Source organism: Xyrauchen texanus, chromosome 46 (assembly GCF_025860055.1).
Source record: "Xyrauchen texanus isolate HMW12.3.18 chromosome 46, RBS_HiC_50CHRs, whole genome shotgun sequence".
Lineage (NCBI taxonomy): Eukaryota > Metazoa > Chordata > Actinopteri > Cypriniformes > Catostomidae > Xyrauchen > Xyrauchen texanus.
Genome location: NC_068321.1, coordinates 18,680,178 through 18,693,605, shown reverse-complemented (window position 1 = coordinate 18,693,605; position 13,428 = coordinate 18,680,178). Strand labels below are relative to the sequence as shown.

Sequence of the window (13,428 nt, the reverse complement as noted above, 5' to 3'; positions counted from 1 at the left end):
ACAGTTTTTGCCACAAGGCTCACGCTGAATTCAGCAGGATTGGGTGTACAATAATCAAGACATTATACAAAAAAAAAAAAAAAAGACACCAATGTACATGAAAAATATTTAAACCAATATTTTAAACCTACAAACCACTACAATGTATAATAGGTCTGCACACAAAGACAAAATAAACAAATGAAGGAAAGAATATATAAACTGCTGAACTTTTGCCCGTTTATGTACGGATATAGTAGTCTTTACAACATTAACCAATCACAATCAAATACACTGATAAACAAACAACTGTAAGTGACTGCCCGTCATAGCCATTGTCATTGAAGCAACAATTTATCTAATTTGGATTTGCAAGGCCAAAATAATGGACAATTCCCAACTGATTGTGGAGGTTGAATATTAAATGCTGAGGGATGAACAAGGATTTATTAGCAAAGGAAAAGTTTGGGGTGCAGTAGATTCAGCAGTTTTGTGCAGCAAGTTAATGTTTCAATTTACTGTTGTGTGTCATGTTGTAATAATTGTCTACTAGGGATACACATTTTGGCAAATTATTTTAACCGACTAACCGAAAGTTTTAACTGGTTAACCGTTAAGCCATGAATAGGGCTGGGCGATATGGCCAAAATTGTTATCACGATAATCTTTTTCATATTGTTCGATATCGATATTTATCACGATATACATTTACACATTGCACTTTTTTTATTTCCAAGTTGACGGAAGAAAAAATTAACTCTAAACAGTCAAAATAGTGTCTACAAAACTGCACAGAGGCTCCAGAGACAGCCAAAGCAGTGGGGTCTGCGAGATCTTTTACCAATTTTACCGTTTATCAGAACAGAAATCGATTTATTCGATTTGTTTATTAATCAGCATGTTACAAGCCTTTAATAATAAAGATACGTTTAGAAGGGAAAAACGTTATGGTCTAAACGGTGCTTTGAAACCACGTTAACTCATGCGGCGCTTCATATCTACACACATGCAGGGAAAAGAGGCAACGCCTGCAGAGCGGAACAGGGCAGAAATGCATGTTTGGTGCTAGGGAGCAATATTCAAGATTAGAGCGCAGTAAGATCAGAGCTGCTGTCGCGCTCTTCACTAGAGAAGATGAGAGGGTGCAACCGTTGTAACGAAGTCATGTGGTGCAGATGGAATCAATCCGGTGTCCGACATAAACTAATTGTTAGCTAGGCAACTAGCATTAGCAAGTTCATCCAGTCTGACCCTACGTTACCACTGGTGCATTGTGAGCAAAGCAGAGAGCGTTTTCAATTAATTCCTATGAAAGCTGAGCATCATGCTCGCAAGGTGGATCATAGGAATGGCAGCGGTGTGGAGCAAGGTCTCTCTCCTAGTGCTGTGAGTGGAAACGCAGCCTGAGAAAGCCAAACTGCTTGTGTTTTAGCGACACGCAGTAAATATAGAAAATTCCTCAAAAGCTTATTGTGGATTTTCTTTATCGTGATATATATATCCATATCTATATATCACGATAAAGAAAATCTTTTGAGGAATTTTTTATATTTACTGCGTGTCGCTAAAACACAAGCAGTTTGGCTTTGGTATGGCATACGAATATGATGAGATTCTAACCTCAATCATGACTCCGATAGCTTTAACATGCCGCTGAAAGTCAAAGTGGAAGAGCTCATCTTGGAGCCACTTGGCCAGACATGTTGACATTCCTTATATATATATATATATATATATATATATATGATAGATAGATAGATAGATATCGTTTTATCGCTCAGCTCACTGACTCGCGTGTGTGCGCGCACGCATAACATGCCCAACGTGATTATCATCAAATTAACTCAGTTTCTTTCATTTTTAACTGTTGGTATTAGTCAAACTTATTGTTAATACTGTTCAATCGGTTAACTGTTTACATCCCTATAGTCTACCTAACAGATTTCTTATTTCATAATTTATGGGCTGTCTGGCTTGATACAAACTCTTGATCCAGGGACATGCAAAAATGTCTGTTCTGACTGAATTCAGATGATTGAAGCACTCAATACTGTGTGGGATGGGCATTTAATACATCATTTACCATTGTGATATAAAAGTGGTACTAAAGTTCATATGAATCCATAAAGACCAAATTTGTTATAATGATCAATTAACCACTCTCAAAAAAGTTATGGCTTTTTTTAAAGAAATTATTTGGTGTAGGAAGCCTGAGAATTATATTTTCTTCAGAGCCACAGCATTCTCACACAGGGATGCAGCCAATGTGAAAACCCAACACGACCACACTGTTCACGCCCTGCTCTGCACACACACAGCTCACGGAAAATCAGATGCAACACATCCACTTGGATAGATCAACTATAGACACACCTTAAGGATCAGGTAGGGGATGAAAGAGGCGGCCTCATAGTCGTTGAGCTGGTAGTTCTTCCTGCTCAGCATGGTGAAGAGCAGCTTCAAGAACTCCAGGACTTTCATCAACACACTGGTGTTGGTGTCAAAGAACCGCAGGGTGAACCACTTCAGCACCAGATCCAGAGAGCCAATCACAGCCTCAGACTCAGCCTCCAAGCGCTGAGAAATATATAGTAATGACTTGATATAATGCTTACTGTAGACATTCACGATCAACATTTTTGGAAACACTCATATTTTGATCAACATCGGTATGGCATACGAGTATGATGAGATTCTAACCTCAATCATGACTCCGATAGCTTTAACATGCCGCTGAAAGTCAAAGTGGAAGAGCTCATCTTGGAGCCACTTGGCCAGACATGTTGACATTTGAGTCTTCAGCTGTTCCACATACTCGTCACGAGGAGTCACGAAATTCCACTTCAGAATCTGGAGGAGAGTTTAGAATTGGTCAAAAAAAAAAAAAAACTGAATGATGCTGAAAAGCACTGACGTTAACTAACTGGTCAAAAGTACTGCCAAACAGAGATAGTAACAGTTTCATTTGTAACCGCTAATAGGGATCAGAGTTAAAAGGTTAGAAAACACTTTTGGAAGTTGCATTACATCTCACCTTCAATGTCTTTTCTTCCTTGATCCTTTGCTCTTTGCCATTGGGTACGAGGATGAAGATGGCCCCAGACCTGTCTTCCTCATCCTTTACACCAGCCTTGACTGGAAGTTTCTTTCCAACGACACCCTGCGTAAGAAGAAAAAAAGTAACATTTACATTTTTTTTCAGCCATGTCAAAGGGGTTTCATGAATATCACATTTGATAAAAGGTTTCTTTGTACACTTCTGAGTGTCCAATCACAAAATCCAATTAATATTAATTAGCAAAAACATCAGTTTAATTGGGTTGCAGACTACATGTAGTTTAAATTTTATTATAGGAAACTTAATGGAGTGCGTTTAATGCCATTCCAGCAGTACCAAATTGGGTTTACAATAGATTTCATGCCACAGAGTTTTGGTACCAAGACCTAATGTTAAGGAAGAATTATATATATATATATATATATATATATAAAGTGAATAATTTCTTAAGTCCCATGCAGTGCTTTGACACCAAACTGTGCCACCTCACTCCATTTCCATTGGTGCTTTGTGAAAAATTGTGCTATTGTACTTGCTGGTTGCTGGGCATCCCTCTCAAGAGCCGGTTTTGTTTACTTGTATTATCTATATCTCCCTTCACCTTGAGCTCCATGCCATCTCTCTAGTCCAGTGGTTCCCAACCCTGTTCCTGGAGGCCCCCCAACAATACACATTTTGGTTATCTTCCTAATCAAACCTGATTTAACTCATCAGCTTGTTAGTGGAGACTCCAAGACCTGAATTAGGTGTGCCAGAAAAGCTAGATATACAAAAAGTGCAGTGTTGGGGGGCCTCCAGGAACAGGGTTAGGAACCACTGCTCTAGTCAATGCAAATATTAGTGCTTCAGAGACAAAAACACATTTCACAAAAAATTTTTCCCCTCATTCTCAACCTTTGCCAGAAAAATGTCTAAACCCAAGTTGTGTTGTATAATAGACCTGATGTTGCCTTAAAAAAAAAAAATGCATAAACATGCTTTGAAATGTGTTACCTTTTTAGCCGCAGGCCCCGCTGGTTTAGTTTTCTTGGTGTCTGGTTTGGGTTCTGGTTCACCAAAATCTTCACTGGGAGTCTGGTTCCTGGTTCGAGCTGTAAAATGTATTTGTTCGAGCTGATCACCTTTAAGAATTTAGTAATCTTACAAGAATTTGTGTCTACAGACACTTCCCATCAGAGAGTTTATCACCAATCACTTTTTTAAAAGGTGCTGTTAAGTGTTGAGACAACTTCTGGCATTTTGGTCAATTCAACCACACGCCATTTCTCCAAATTCATAGTCAACCTAATGCAAGCAATCCAGAATGCACAAAATGTTTGACAGGCAGAAACAGTTTCTGATAGGCTAGTTTTCTAAATTGCTAAGATGGCTTATTTTTTTGTTTACAAAGCATATGGCTGTTAAAGAGACTGGTGTGATTTCACAGGACATGCACCTCAGTAATATCGGTCATGTAGAAAAGACAATTTTACTCTACATACAGCACCTTCATTTTCAGATAAGACAAAACTAGACTCTGATTATGTAAAATAGGCCCTGTACATCTGATTTTAGGATCAACAAACAGGATTCTGAGTTCAATGAACCAGCCTTGAAGGTATCTCTGTGTACCAGTCTAGCATGCAGCAGTGGCATCATGTTAAATTTGTTTAAAAGGAAAGAGAGTAAACCTGAGGCTGGTTTGGAGACAGGGGCGCTGGAGCCGGGTTTGGAAGCAGCAGCTTTGGCAGGAGCTGCAAGCTTGGCTGGCATCAAGGCCCTGGCCTTCTCCAGCATGCCAATCACCTGGTCCTTTGAGGCTGGCTGTAGAAAGACAAGAGTGTGTGACATTAAATGGCCACTTTTCTCTAGAAAGGAAAACATGGATCAACTCCTGACCAATTATCTGTTCTTTGGAACAAAGAAGCTAAAGAAAAGAAACTGCATCAAAAGAGAAAGAAGCCTCAAACTGAAATATATTTATGTGGCAGATAATGACAATGATTTGCCTCTGCACCTAGCTAGGTTGTTCTGAGCGGTTGTTGGCACGTTGACTTGTAGGTGTTGGGATCTTTTCTAGGTAGGTTGTTTATGGTCCCAAGTCTGATATTCTGGTCTCTAGAAATTGCTTGGAATCCTCCCCCAACGCAAGCCTGTTTTTTTTCCCCCCACCCCAGACATTAGCCACTAGGCCAAACCACTTACCTTCAGTTTGCCAGCAGCTTTGCTCATCTTCTCGTAACTCAGGTGCATCATGAAGGTGGGGAGGGCGTCCTGAGCTTTCTTGCGCACATCGCCACTGCGGTCCTCTAGACAGGCATACAGGGGAGGCACACACTGCATCAGGTCTGCAGGCACTGTGTGCATAGTGGGCAGCTTCTCAGCCAGCCAGCCAAGCACCTTCAGGGGACAGAGACACCAACTGGGACTTGAATAATATTCTTATCTCCACCAACTGTCATTTTAGAGCTAGAGAGTCATTAAATATTGTTGAAACAGTAAGACAAACATTCACTTCAAAGTAACATGCACTGCTGAACATTAAGTAAATAGAACAATTTATGATTTCAAGTTACACTTAAGAATGCAACATCATTAGGAGGTAGACCAATATATTGGCTAAGCCAATCAATTGGGCAGATTTTTGGCCAATCTGAGATTATGGCATCGATTAGCAGATGTGGTAGTTCCCGCTTTAAAACATTACCATCTTAACAGCAAGTGAAAACAACCCTGTCCAATGAAATGCATTTACTCTGCATGCCCATCAGTGTTGCTGTACCTCCTGTCTGAGGAAGGGGTTCTCCTTCTTGAGCTCTTCTGACAGGTCCTCTCCTTCAAGCCACTCCTTCATTCCTGTCTGATCCACCCAGGCATTCAGCGTTGTCATGGCAGCAGCACGGACATTGGACTAAGAACACAAGTCAAATTTTATACAAATGAGAAACAATTCACTGATGTAGTTTGGGGTTATCTGAATAGCCAGTGCTAAATCAGACAAATAGCAGAAGCTTGAAGTGTAACAAACAACTATTAACAGACCCTAAATTTAATGGAAAACAAGTTCATCACTGCATTTCTCACCTTGCTGTCTCCAAGAACAGTAATAATGGAGAATCCCAGGTTCTTGACATGTTGTTTGAGAGCTGGACCAATGGCAGTGGCTATCTGCTGCAGAATACCAAGTGTCTGCTGAACCTATGGACACATTTTATATTATGATTACAACACTCCATTTTTAAGACATTACAACAAACACATCTGGGTGACAGTGTGGACTTCTAAAAACAATGTGGACAAAAATAGAAAGATTTTATTTAAAATGACAACATAGGCTTTTTCCTGGGTAAAAGAAAAAAAGGTCTTTGGTGGTGAATTCAATGCAGATATTTTATTTTAAGGAGCCATGTAAAATAAAAAATAAACTTAAATTTAATGAACACCATATTTCTTTAATGTCTCAGATGAGAAGCATATTTAGGGTGTATAGTGTGGAGAGATCTGCATATGGTGTAAATAGAGTCTGCGTTACCAGTATTTTGTTGGAGTCATTGAGACGTCCCTTCAGGGCCATGGGCAGCTCGCCGATGTTGGCCTGGATGAATTTTGCCTCAGAAATGACAGCTGTCACCTCATCAAGCCCTTCCTTTCTGATCTTCCAGTTCTTATCTCCAATCTTTGACACCATGTCTGATGTGATTTTATCACTGTCAATGAGAAAACAATGAGTAACAAATAAGAAGTCAGTCCTTTATTGTAGACAAAATACTATGGAAATTATGCTACATTTTCACTGGTATTCAAAAGTTGTCTGATGGATCCATTATTTAAAATGAAAAAGAATTCATTGTTTTACTGGTACATTAACAGACCTGATGTCAGTTCTGGGCAGCAGGTCCATGATGGCTCCAGCTCCACAATCCACTTCCTCTTCCTCAGCCTCTTCTCTCTCTTCCACAACTCCAGTTTTCTTGGTGCCACGGATGGATGCAGGAGGAGTCTGGCCCTGCATCTAAAGAGAGGATGAAAAGGCAAAATGTCAAAAATCAAAAGATAACCTTTACTTGTATACTTTATATATATGAATTTACTAAAACAGACTGGTTTCCACTGACTTGGTTTTAAATTAGCATCAGCTTTGCTTTAATTCAATGGTTTGCAAATTACGATTTCATGTCGACTTGAACCAACGCGGTAATAACGTCACTCTGCTTCAATTTAATATATAATTTAGCATCTATAAATGTGATGTTAACAAATTATACTTATTTTCAAAAGGTCCATGGGCTCAACATTGATATCCGATCTCTGTTTCACAATAGCAATGCTCCAGAAACAGCAATATAGTTATTCATGCCAGGAGTACAAATGAAAACATGCAATATCAAAACATTTGTTATGAAAACACGATCGCCAGATGAATCCAGTTCGCCACACTTGGGTCAATTGTCCATGACAAGTGTTTATTGAAAAACACCCAATAGCACTTTTTGTCCAGAAGTGATCAGTCTGAGAAATATTGATATATTTTCCATTGTTTACATGAGATCTCGCCTGAAAGAATTACCCTTCGTCATCGTTCTTCAACAAACTATGCAATCTGAGCAGCATTCATGTTGTAAAAGTGTATATGATCTTATATATTAGTCATGTAAACAAAATGAGCCTGCCTCCAAAGTCTATTTTAAAAAATGTAGCGTAGTTTTATTCATAATAGCAAAGCAGTGCAGTCAGATTTTGTGTGGTCTTTAAAGACAGAACCTTAATTTTACTCTGTACACTTCCAGCAATTTTACAGATAAAAAAAGCTGGCAGGAACCTCAGTTTTTGTTAGATCATCTTCAAATTTGAAACATAACTTCTTTAGACTTGTGGCTTTGAGAACATTTAGTTGTCTTGGTACTTTTATTACTGTTGATTCAGCACAAAATATTTCCATTACTATAAACTACAGCTTCTCTAAATTTAAAAAATAACAATATATTCATTCTGAATCTTAGGACATAAAGTCTAAGTGTCTTCTTTCAAAAGATACTACAACTGTGTCCATACTCTAAAGGGTTCAGTAAATACAACCATTTAAGTTCAGGTATGTCATTTTCATGGTTTGTGCTCAAAAAGGGGGTGCGCATCAACAGGTTAATCAAGGTAAATATACTGATAGATTAAAAAGTACCTTTTACATCCAGTGAAAGTCAAAATGCACACTGATCTTTAAACTACTTGACATAAGTTATAGGAGGGGCAGGCAACACAATAATAAAGAAATGCATGAACAAATAGGTGTGGTTGAGCTGATCATTAATTACCTACAAAACAGGTTTAAATGAGAGCACATCGATCAAGGCAACTATTTGAAAGGATATCTTTAGCAACTGCTATTGTATTTCTAAAATTCAAAGGGAGATGTTTACCTTTTCAAACTCAGCATCTATTTGCAAAAGCAGGGCAGGTTTTTCATCTTCAAAGAACATGCGCAGGGGAGCTCCCATATACAGGTACATGACTCCCAGCAGAGCGATCGCTGATGTCCTCACAGCCTGAAATGAACATGTAGCTAATTACATGCCATTTCAATTACAGACATATTGATTTGAATTACAGTTTGAATAAAAAGGTCAGAACATCTTTATTTCAGGCAAGAATGCTCACCAAATCACTGCAATTAGTGCCGTATATAAGTGAACCATTAAAGATGTTGCATTTCAAATAAAATAATTTTTGTGGAAATAAACAGACAAAAAGGAAAATGGAAGATTGGTTATGATGTCCATGACTAACAGAATTACTTACCGGATTTGTAGCACCCAGAGCAGTTTTGACATTGTTGATGAATGCCTTCACATTTATTCTGAATTATGTATGGGGAAAATTATTCAGAGTTAGAAGTGATAAAGACAAATTGTTTGTGGAAAAAGAAAAATGGAGGTCCATGTGTGCAGTACACACCCTGCAAATCCAAACTCCTTCATGGCATTGGCCAACCAGTTCAAAGTCTCTGCTTGGTTTTTAGGATTCTTCTGAGCAAAAGCCAGTGAGACTACCTGAAAAGAAAGAGAACTACCATGTTTTATAATGCTTTATTTAGAAATAAACCACAGCAGTACCATGGTATTCTTTGATGTTTCATGAACCACTGTAAATACCGGAATATGAGATTGAATTGAATCTTACCAAGAACATGTCAGTCACATTAAGATTTTGCCAAGAAAATGGCACCTTACAATCTGGAGAAACTTTAAGGAACATTGCAAATCACCAACCTGTTCTGCAGTCCAAGGTAGCGAACAGGCCTCCCCGATCGCAGTCAGACCTTCTTTAGCATTACTTCCACATTTCACATCTCCAATCTTATCAACGAGACCATCCAGAACCACCAGTGCTGATGTCTTTGAGAAAGACCCTTTTTGTGCGATTAGGCCCACAATGTGCAGCTTCATTTGCATGACCTAGAAAGGGAGCGATACCGGTTACCGGTCTCTGAATGAATTGCAAAAGCTGATCATTATGAACGGTTAAATGTTTTAAAGATAACTACCTGAAAGTTGGTCTCTTTCCATCCTGGTTTCTTAGCCAGCATCTTGACAAGGGACTGGCACGGCATTTCAGATTTGTCCATCTGTTCCACAGCCTGGGTAGATAAACTTGTGCTCAACTTAATCATCCAAGTTGAAATCGTATTATAAAGAACTGAAAGAAAGAAAGAGATACAAGCTATGACTCACTCTCTGAAACTCCTCCATGCTAGCGAGTCTCTCCTTCCAGTTGGTGCTGTCCAGCAGCTGCATACAGGAGGCTGGGAGCACAGCAGCAGCTTTCTCCTCGCACACTTCCAGCTGATATGATTTTAAAAACAAAACATTAGGAGCCAGTCACACCAAACACGTTCCAAAGCTTTCAAATTAAAATAGAAGGTAAAAATTCACATTTGAACACTAAAACTGCATTAAAATTTAGGATGTATGATATATAGTTCTTGCGCTAAAAAAGGCTAGATTCACCACAATAGACACAGCTGAACACGTGTTGAGATGAGTTTGTAAAATTTTTAAGTTCTTGATACTCCATCTAAAAAAAAAAGTGCTTCTGCACGAGATGCTGAATAAACTATAAAACCCAGCAAAAGGTCAAAGATCATGTTGTGTAAAGTAGTTTAATTTTGAAATATGCTTCGAGATAATCATGTTCTGTTCCATTCTGTAGTGCGTTGTATGTTTTAACACTTAAGATTAAAATTGAATTCTAATTTTTTTTAAACAGCCAAGAATGTTCTTTGCAATAGAACAGTGCTGTTTGGCTGATATGTATTCATTGCACCATCTCGTGGAATAAGGAAACAACATCAATTTGAATTTATTTTGAATTTAGTGAAGGTAAAAACTCAAAGTTTCTCAGCCCAACTGACAGTGCCAACACGATCTTAAGCTAAAAATCTAGACAAAGTGCATATAGGGATGTCCCAATACTAGTTTCAGAATAGGGTCCGATACCACGCTCATGTACTTGTGCTTGCAAAAATGCTTGATACCATTTGATGTACGAATGTCATTCCGTAAACATTCAGCTCACAAATTAGTGACAAAGACACAAAGTGATTGTAGCTTTTAGATCTTCTTGGCTCATTCACCGAAAACAACATCACGGGCATCGCGTCTTGTTTGTAGCAGAAAAATGCTAATTCACTTTGTTGCGCAAGGCATATACAGACTACACATTTAATTAAAGGGATATTTCACCCACAAAAGAAAATTCTTAGAATTGATTCAATCTCATACCATCCCAGATGTATCGGACTTCCATTCTTCAGCAGAACACATTTGAAGAAAAACATCTTGGCTCATTAGGTCCTTATAATGGATGTGGATGGTAACAGAATTTTTGATGCTTCAAAAAGCACAGACAATCAGCTTTAACATTATCCATATGACTCCAGTGGTTTAATGAATGTCTTAAAGTGATACGATCGCTTTTGGTGTGAAACAGATAACTATTAGAGTACTTTTTAACTATAAATAATCACTTTATTAGGCAACAGGCATGCATGTTCACAAGAAAGCTGAGGTCACATGTGACCTATTGGCATTGGCATATTCACGCAAGAAGTCACAGATGCGCGACACACCCAGAAGAGATTTGCCATTTACAAATGAGGAGGAACGCTGTAAACAAATTTAAGCAAATTTAAACAAAGATGTCAGAAGTTTTTGTATGTTATATTTATTTAAATCAGAGTACTCTGATCAGGAGCACAGGGAGATGGACACTGGACCAACAAGCCTCATTGAGATATATTATAACACATTAATTTAACCACTGGTGTCATATGGATGACATTAAAGCTGATTGTCTATGCTTTTGAGCATCAAAAATCGTGTTACCATCCATTATATGGACCTACCGAGCAGAGATATTTTTCTTCAAATGTGTTCTGCTGAAGAAAGGAAGTCATATACATCTGGGATGGCTTGAGGGTGAGAAATTGAGAATGTGTGTGCTTCTAAACGTATTGATTACATGCTTCTTAAATAAAAAAAGCGGGTATCCGTTTCGGCGAGTACCTAAAAGTAGTTAGCGGTACTCATACTCAAAATGGTATGGATTTATCCCTAATAACAGGACTTAAAAGTTGACGTTTACATAGAAAAATACTGGAAAGAATGCAACAAGGATGTGTTCTGTGTGAACAGCCTGTTAAAAGGACAGGGAACTGGAATGGTCAAACCGATTAAGTCAAACAATGATCAATTTCTCAGTGAAATACTTTTTAAACCTAAATAAAAACAGACAATTTCCAAATATATCAGGTATGCCAATACAAAGAGGCAAAACTGTACACTTACAGATAACTCTGTCTCTACCATTTCCTTAGTATCTGGAGCTTTCTTGGACTTTCCACTGGGAGCAGAGGCAGGCTTGCCCTTCTTGGGAGGTCCAGGGGCCTGGTCAAGTTCATGAAAAACATGAAACAAATCAGTCAAGGTGGAACTTCTATTACTTGGTCTCTCTTTAATGCACAACAGACAACAGTAACTGACCTTTGTGGCAGGGTTTCCGTTGTCCGGTAATTACCGGACATTGGCCGGTAAAAAAATTAAATGTCCGACAAAATTAAATCTCTCCGGTCAAATTGTCCGATTAAAATGGCCTAATAATCCCGTCCCCCTAACACAATCTGAATTTGAGAATAAGCCTAAAATGTATAAAGCAAAAATACACCGATCTCTTGCTATGTTATAAAGGAACAGGCTCTATCGTTTGACAGTTATGAAACAACATCGCATGCTGCATTTCAAATAAAGCGCACGCCTAAAACGGCTGCAATATAGACCTAAACAACGAACGATTGAGTGAGACATTTCAAATATGGCCAGGCCCAGGCAGACTAGCTTTAAAAGCTTTTTCAGAGGCCAGACGATGGTGAATCAGGAACATCTCATTATAGATAGATCAGTGCTTCTAATCCGCGCATTCGTGCAGTTTTTTTCTCTATCATCAAAACTGAATAGCCTATGTTCATCAGTGCATGGTTACAGTCTATATCAAGCAGGGACACGTTTGTGTGCATTTTATTTTGTGATTTCACCGAATTAATAGAGAGTCTCCGCAACGGCGATAGATTGAAACGCGCGTCCTAGTGAAGATTGCGCAACTTCGCGCAGCAGCGTCGTCCATGCAACTGATAGCAGCGGACACGAAGCTCAGCTTGATTTCAAAAACAACAGATTTTAGCACTAGATCTCTTATTTAATAACGGACTAAATGAATGATCTGCTAGTTAACTGGAGATGTTTTATTTATTTGTATTAGGTACATCCGTGCTTCAATGTTTCAAAAAGTGAATGTGTGTGAAACCACAGTAAAAAACAATTGCCGTTGATTGACGCCAATCGGACGTTCATGTTTTTTTTTTCGTCTATATGAAAGTTAAGCTAATAATAATATGTTGCATTCTATACGGCCTGATTATGTCATTTTTTAAGTTACATAGACTGCCTCCAGTTTTCCTCAACTTGACTAATTAAGAGGCGATATATTTGACCGGCATATCATCAAAATGTCCGTAAAACGAAAACTTTTTTCTAGCGGAAACTCTGCTTTGTGGTAAATGTTTTAGGTCTGTTCAAACGGATTGCAATGCAAGATAGATAGCCCTTCTGAGAAACAAATGTTTACCTTTGCTGGCGGAGCTTTCTTGGGAGGGCCGGAGGGTTTGGCAGAAGCTTCAACCGGTGGAGGTGCTTTTGCAGCTTGTTTCTCTTTCTTCTCCCCTCCTCCACCACCACCTTTCTTTCCTCCAACAAGCTCCACTTTATCGGCACATTCTTTTATCTAGTTATTCATGAAACAAAGGAACAGTCATGTACTGTTGCAAGAACAACCATGTTGTCAATGCAGAGCAAAACATGTTTTTA

At 38.6% G+C, this 13,428-nt stretch overlaps 1 protein-coding gene across 2 annotated transcripts in view; it reads right to left on the bottom strand.

Annotated features, from left to right (window-relative positions):
• The window catches only part of LOC127638378 (cytoskeleton-associated protein 5-like), a 37,372-nt gene that overhangs the window by 12,318 nt on the left and 11,626 nt on the right, over window positions 1-13,428 (bottom strand). For both annotated transcript variants that reach the window (XM_052119872.1, XM_052119874.1), the window contains exons 13-30: window positions 13,190-13,345; window positions 11,857-11,955; window positions 9,742-9,852; window positions 9,555-9,647; window positions 9,280-9,465; window positions 8,966-9,060; window positions 8,810-8,867; window positions 8,431-8,556; window positions 6,889-7,028; window positions 6,549-6,723; window positions 6,101-6,214; window positions 5,799-5,927; window positions 5,222-5,416; window positions 4,708-4,840; window positions 4,031-4,128; window positions 3,014-3,139; window positions 2,680-2,829; window positions 2,353-2,556 (exon numbers count right to left, since the gene is read on the bottom strand). In XM_052119872.1, coding sequence (XP_051975832.1) covers window positions 2,353-2,556; window positions 2,680-2,829; window positions 3,014-3,139; window positions 4,031-4,128; window positions 4,708-4,840; window positions 5,222-5,416; window positions 5,799-5,927; window positions 6,101-6,214; window positions 6,549-6,723; window positions 6,889-7,028; window positions 8,431-8,556; window positions 8,810-8,867; window positions 8,966-9,060; window positions 9,280-9,465; window positions 9,555-9,647; window positions 9,742-9,852; window positions 11,857-11,955; window positions 13,190-13,345 — 2,388 coding nt within the window. The remainder of the gene's footprint in view (window positions 1-2,352; window positions 2,557-2,679; window positions 2,830-3,013; window positions 3,140-4,030; window positions 4,129-4,707; window positions 4,841-5,221; window positions 5,417-5,798; window positions 5,928-6,100; window positions 6,215-6,548; window positions 6,724-6,888; window positions 7,029-8,430; window positions 8,557-8,809; window positions 8,868-8,965; window positions 9,061-9,279; window positions 9,466-9,554; window positions 9,648-9,741; window positions 9,853-11,856; window positions 11,956-13,189; window positions 13,346-13,428) is intronic.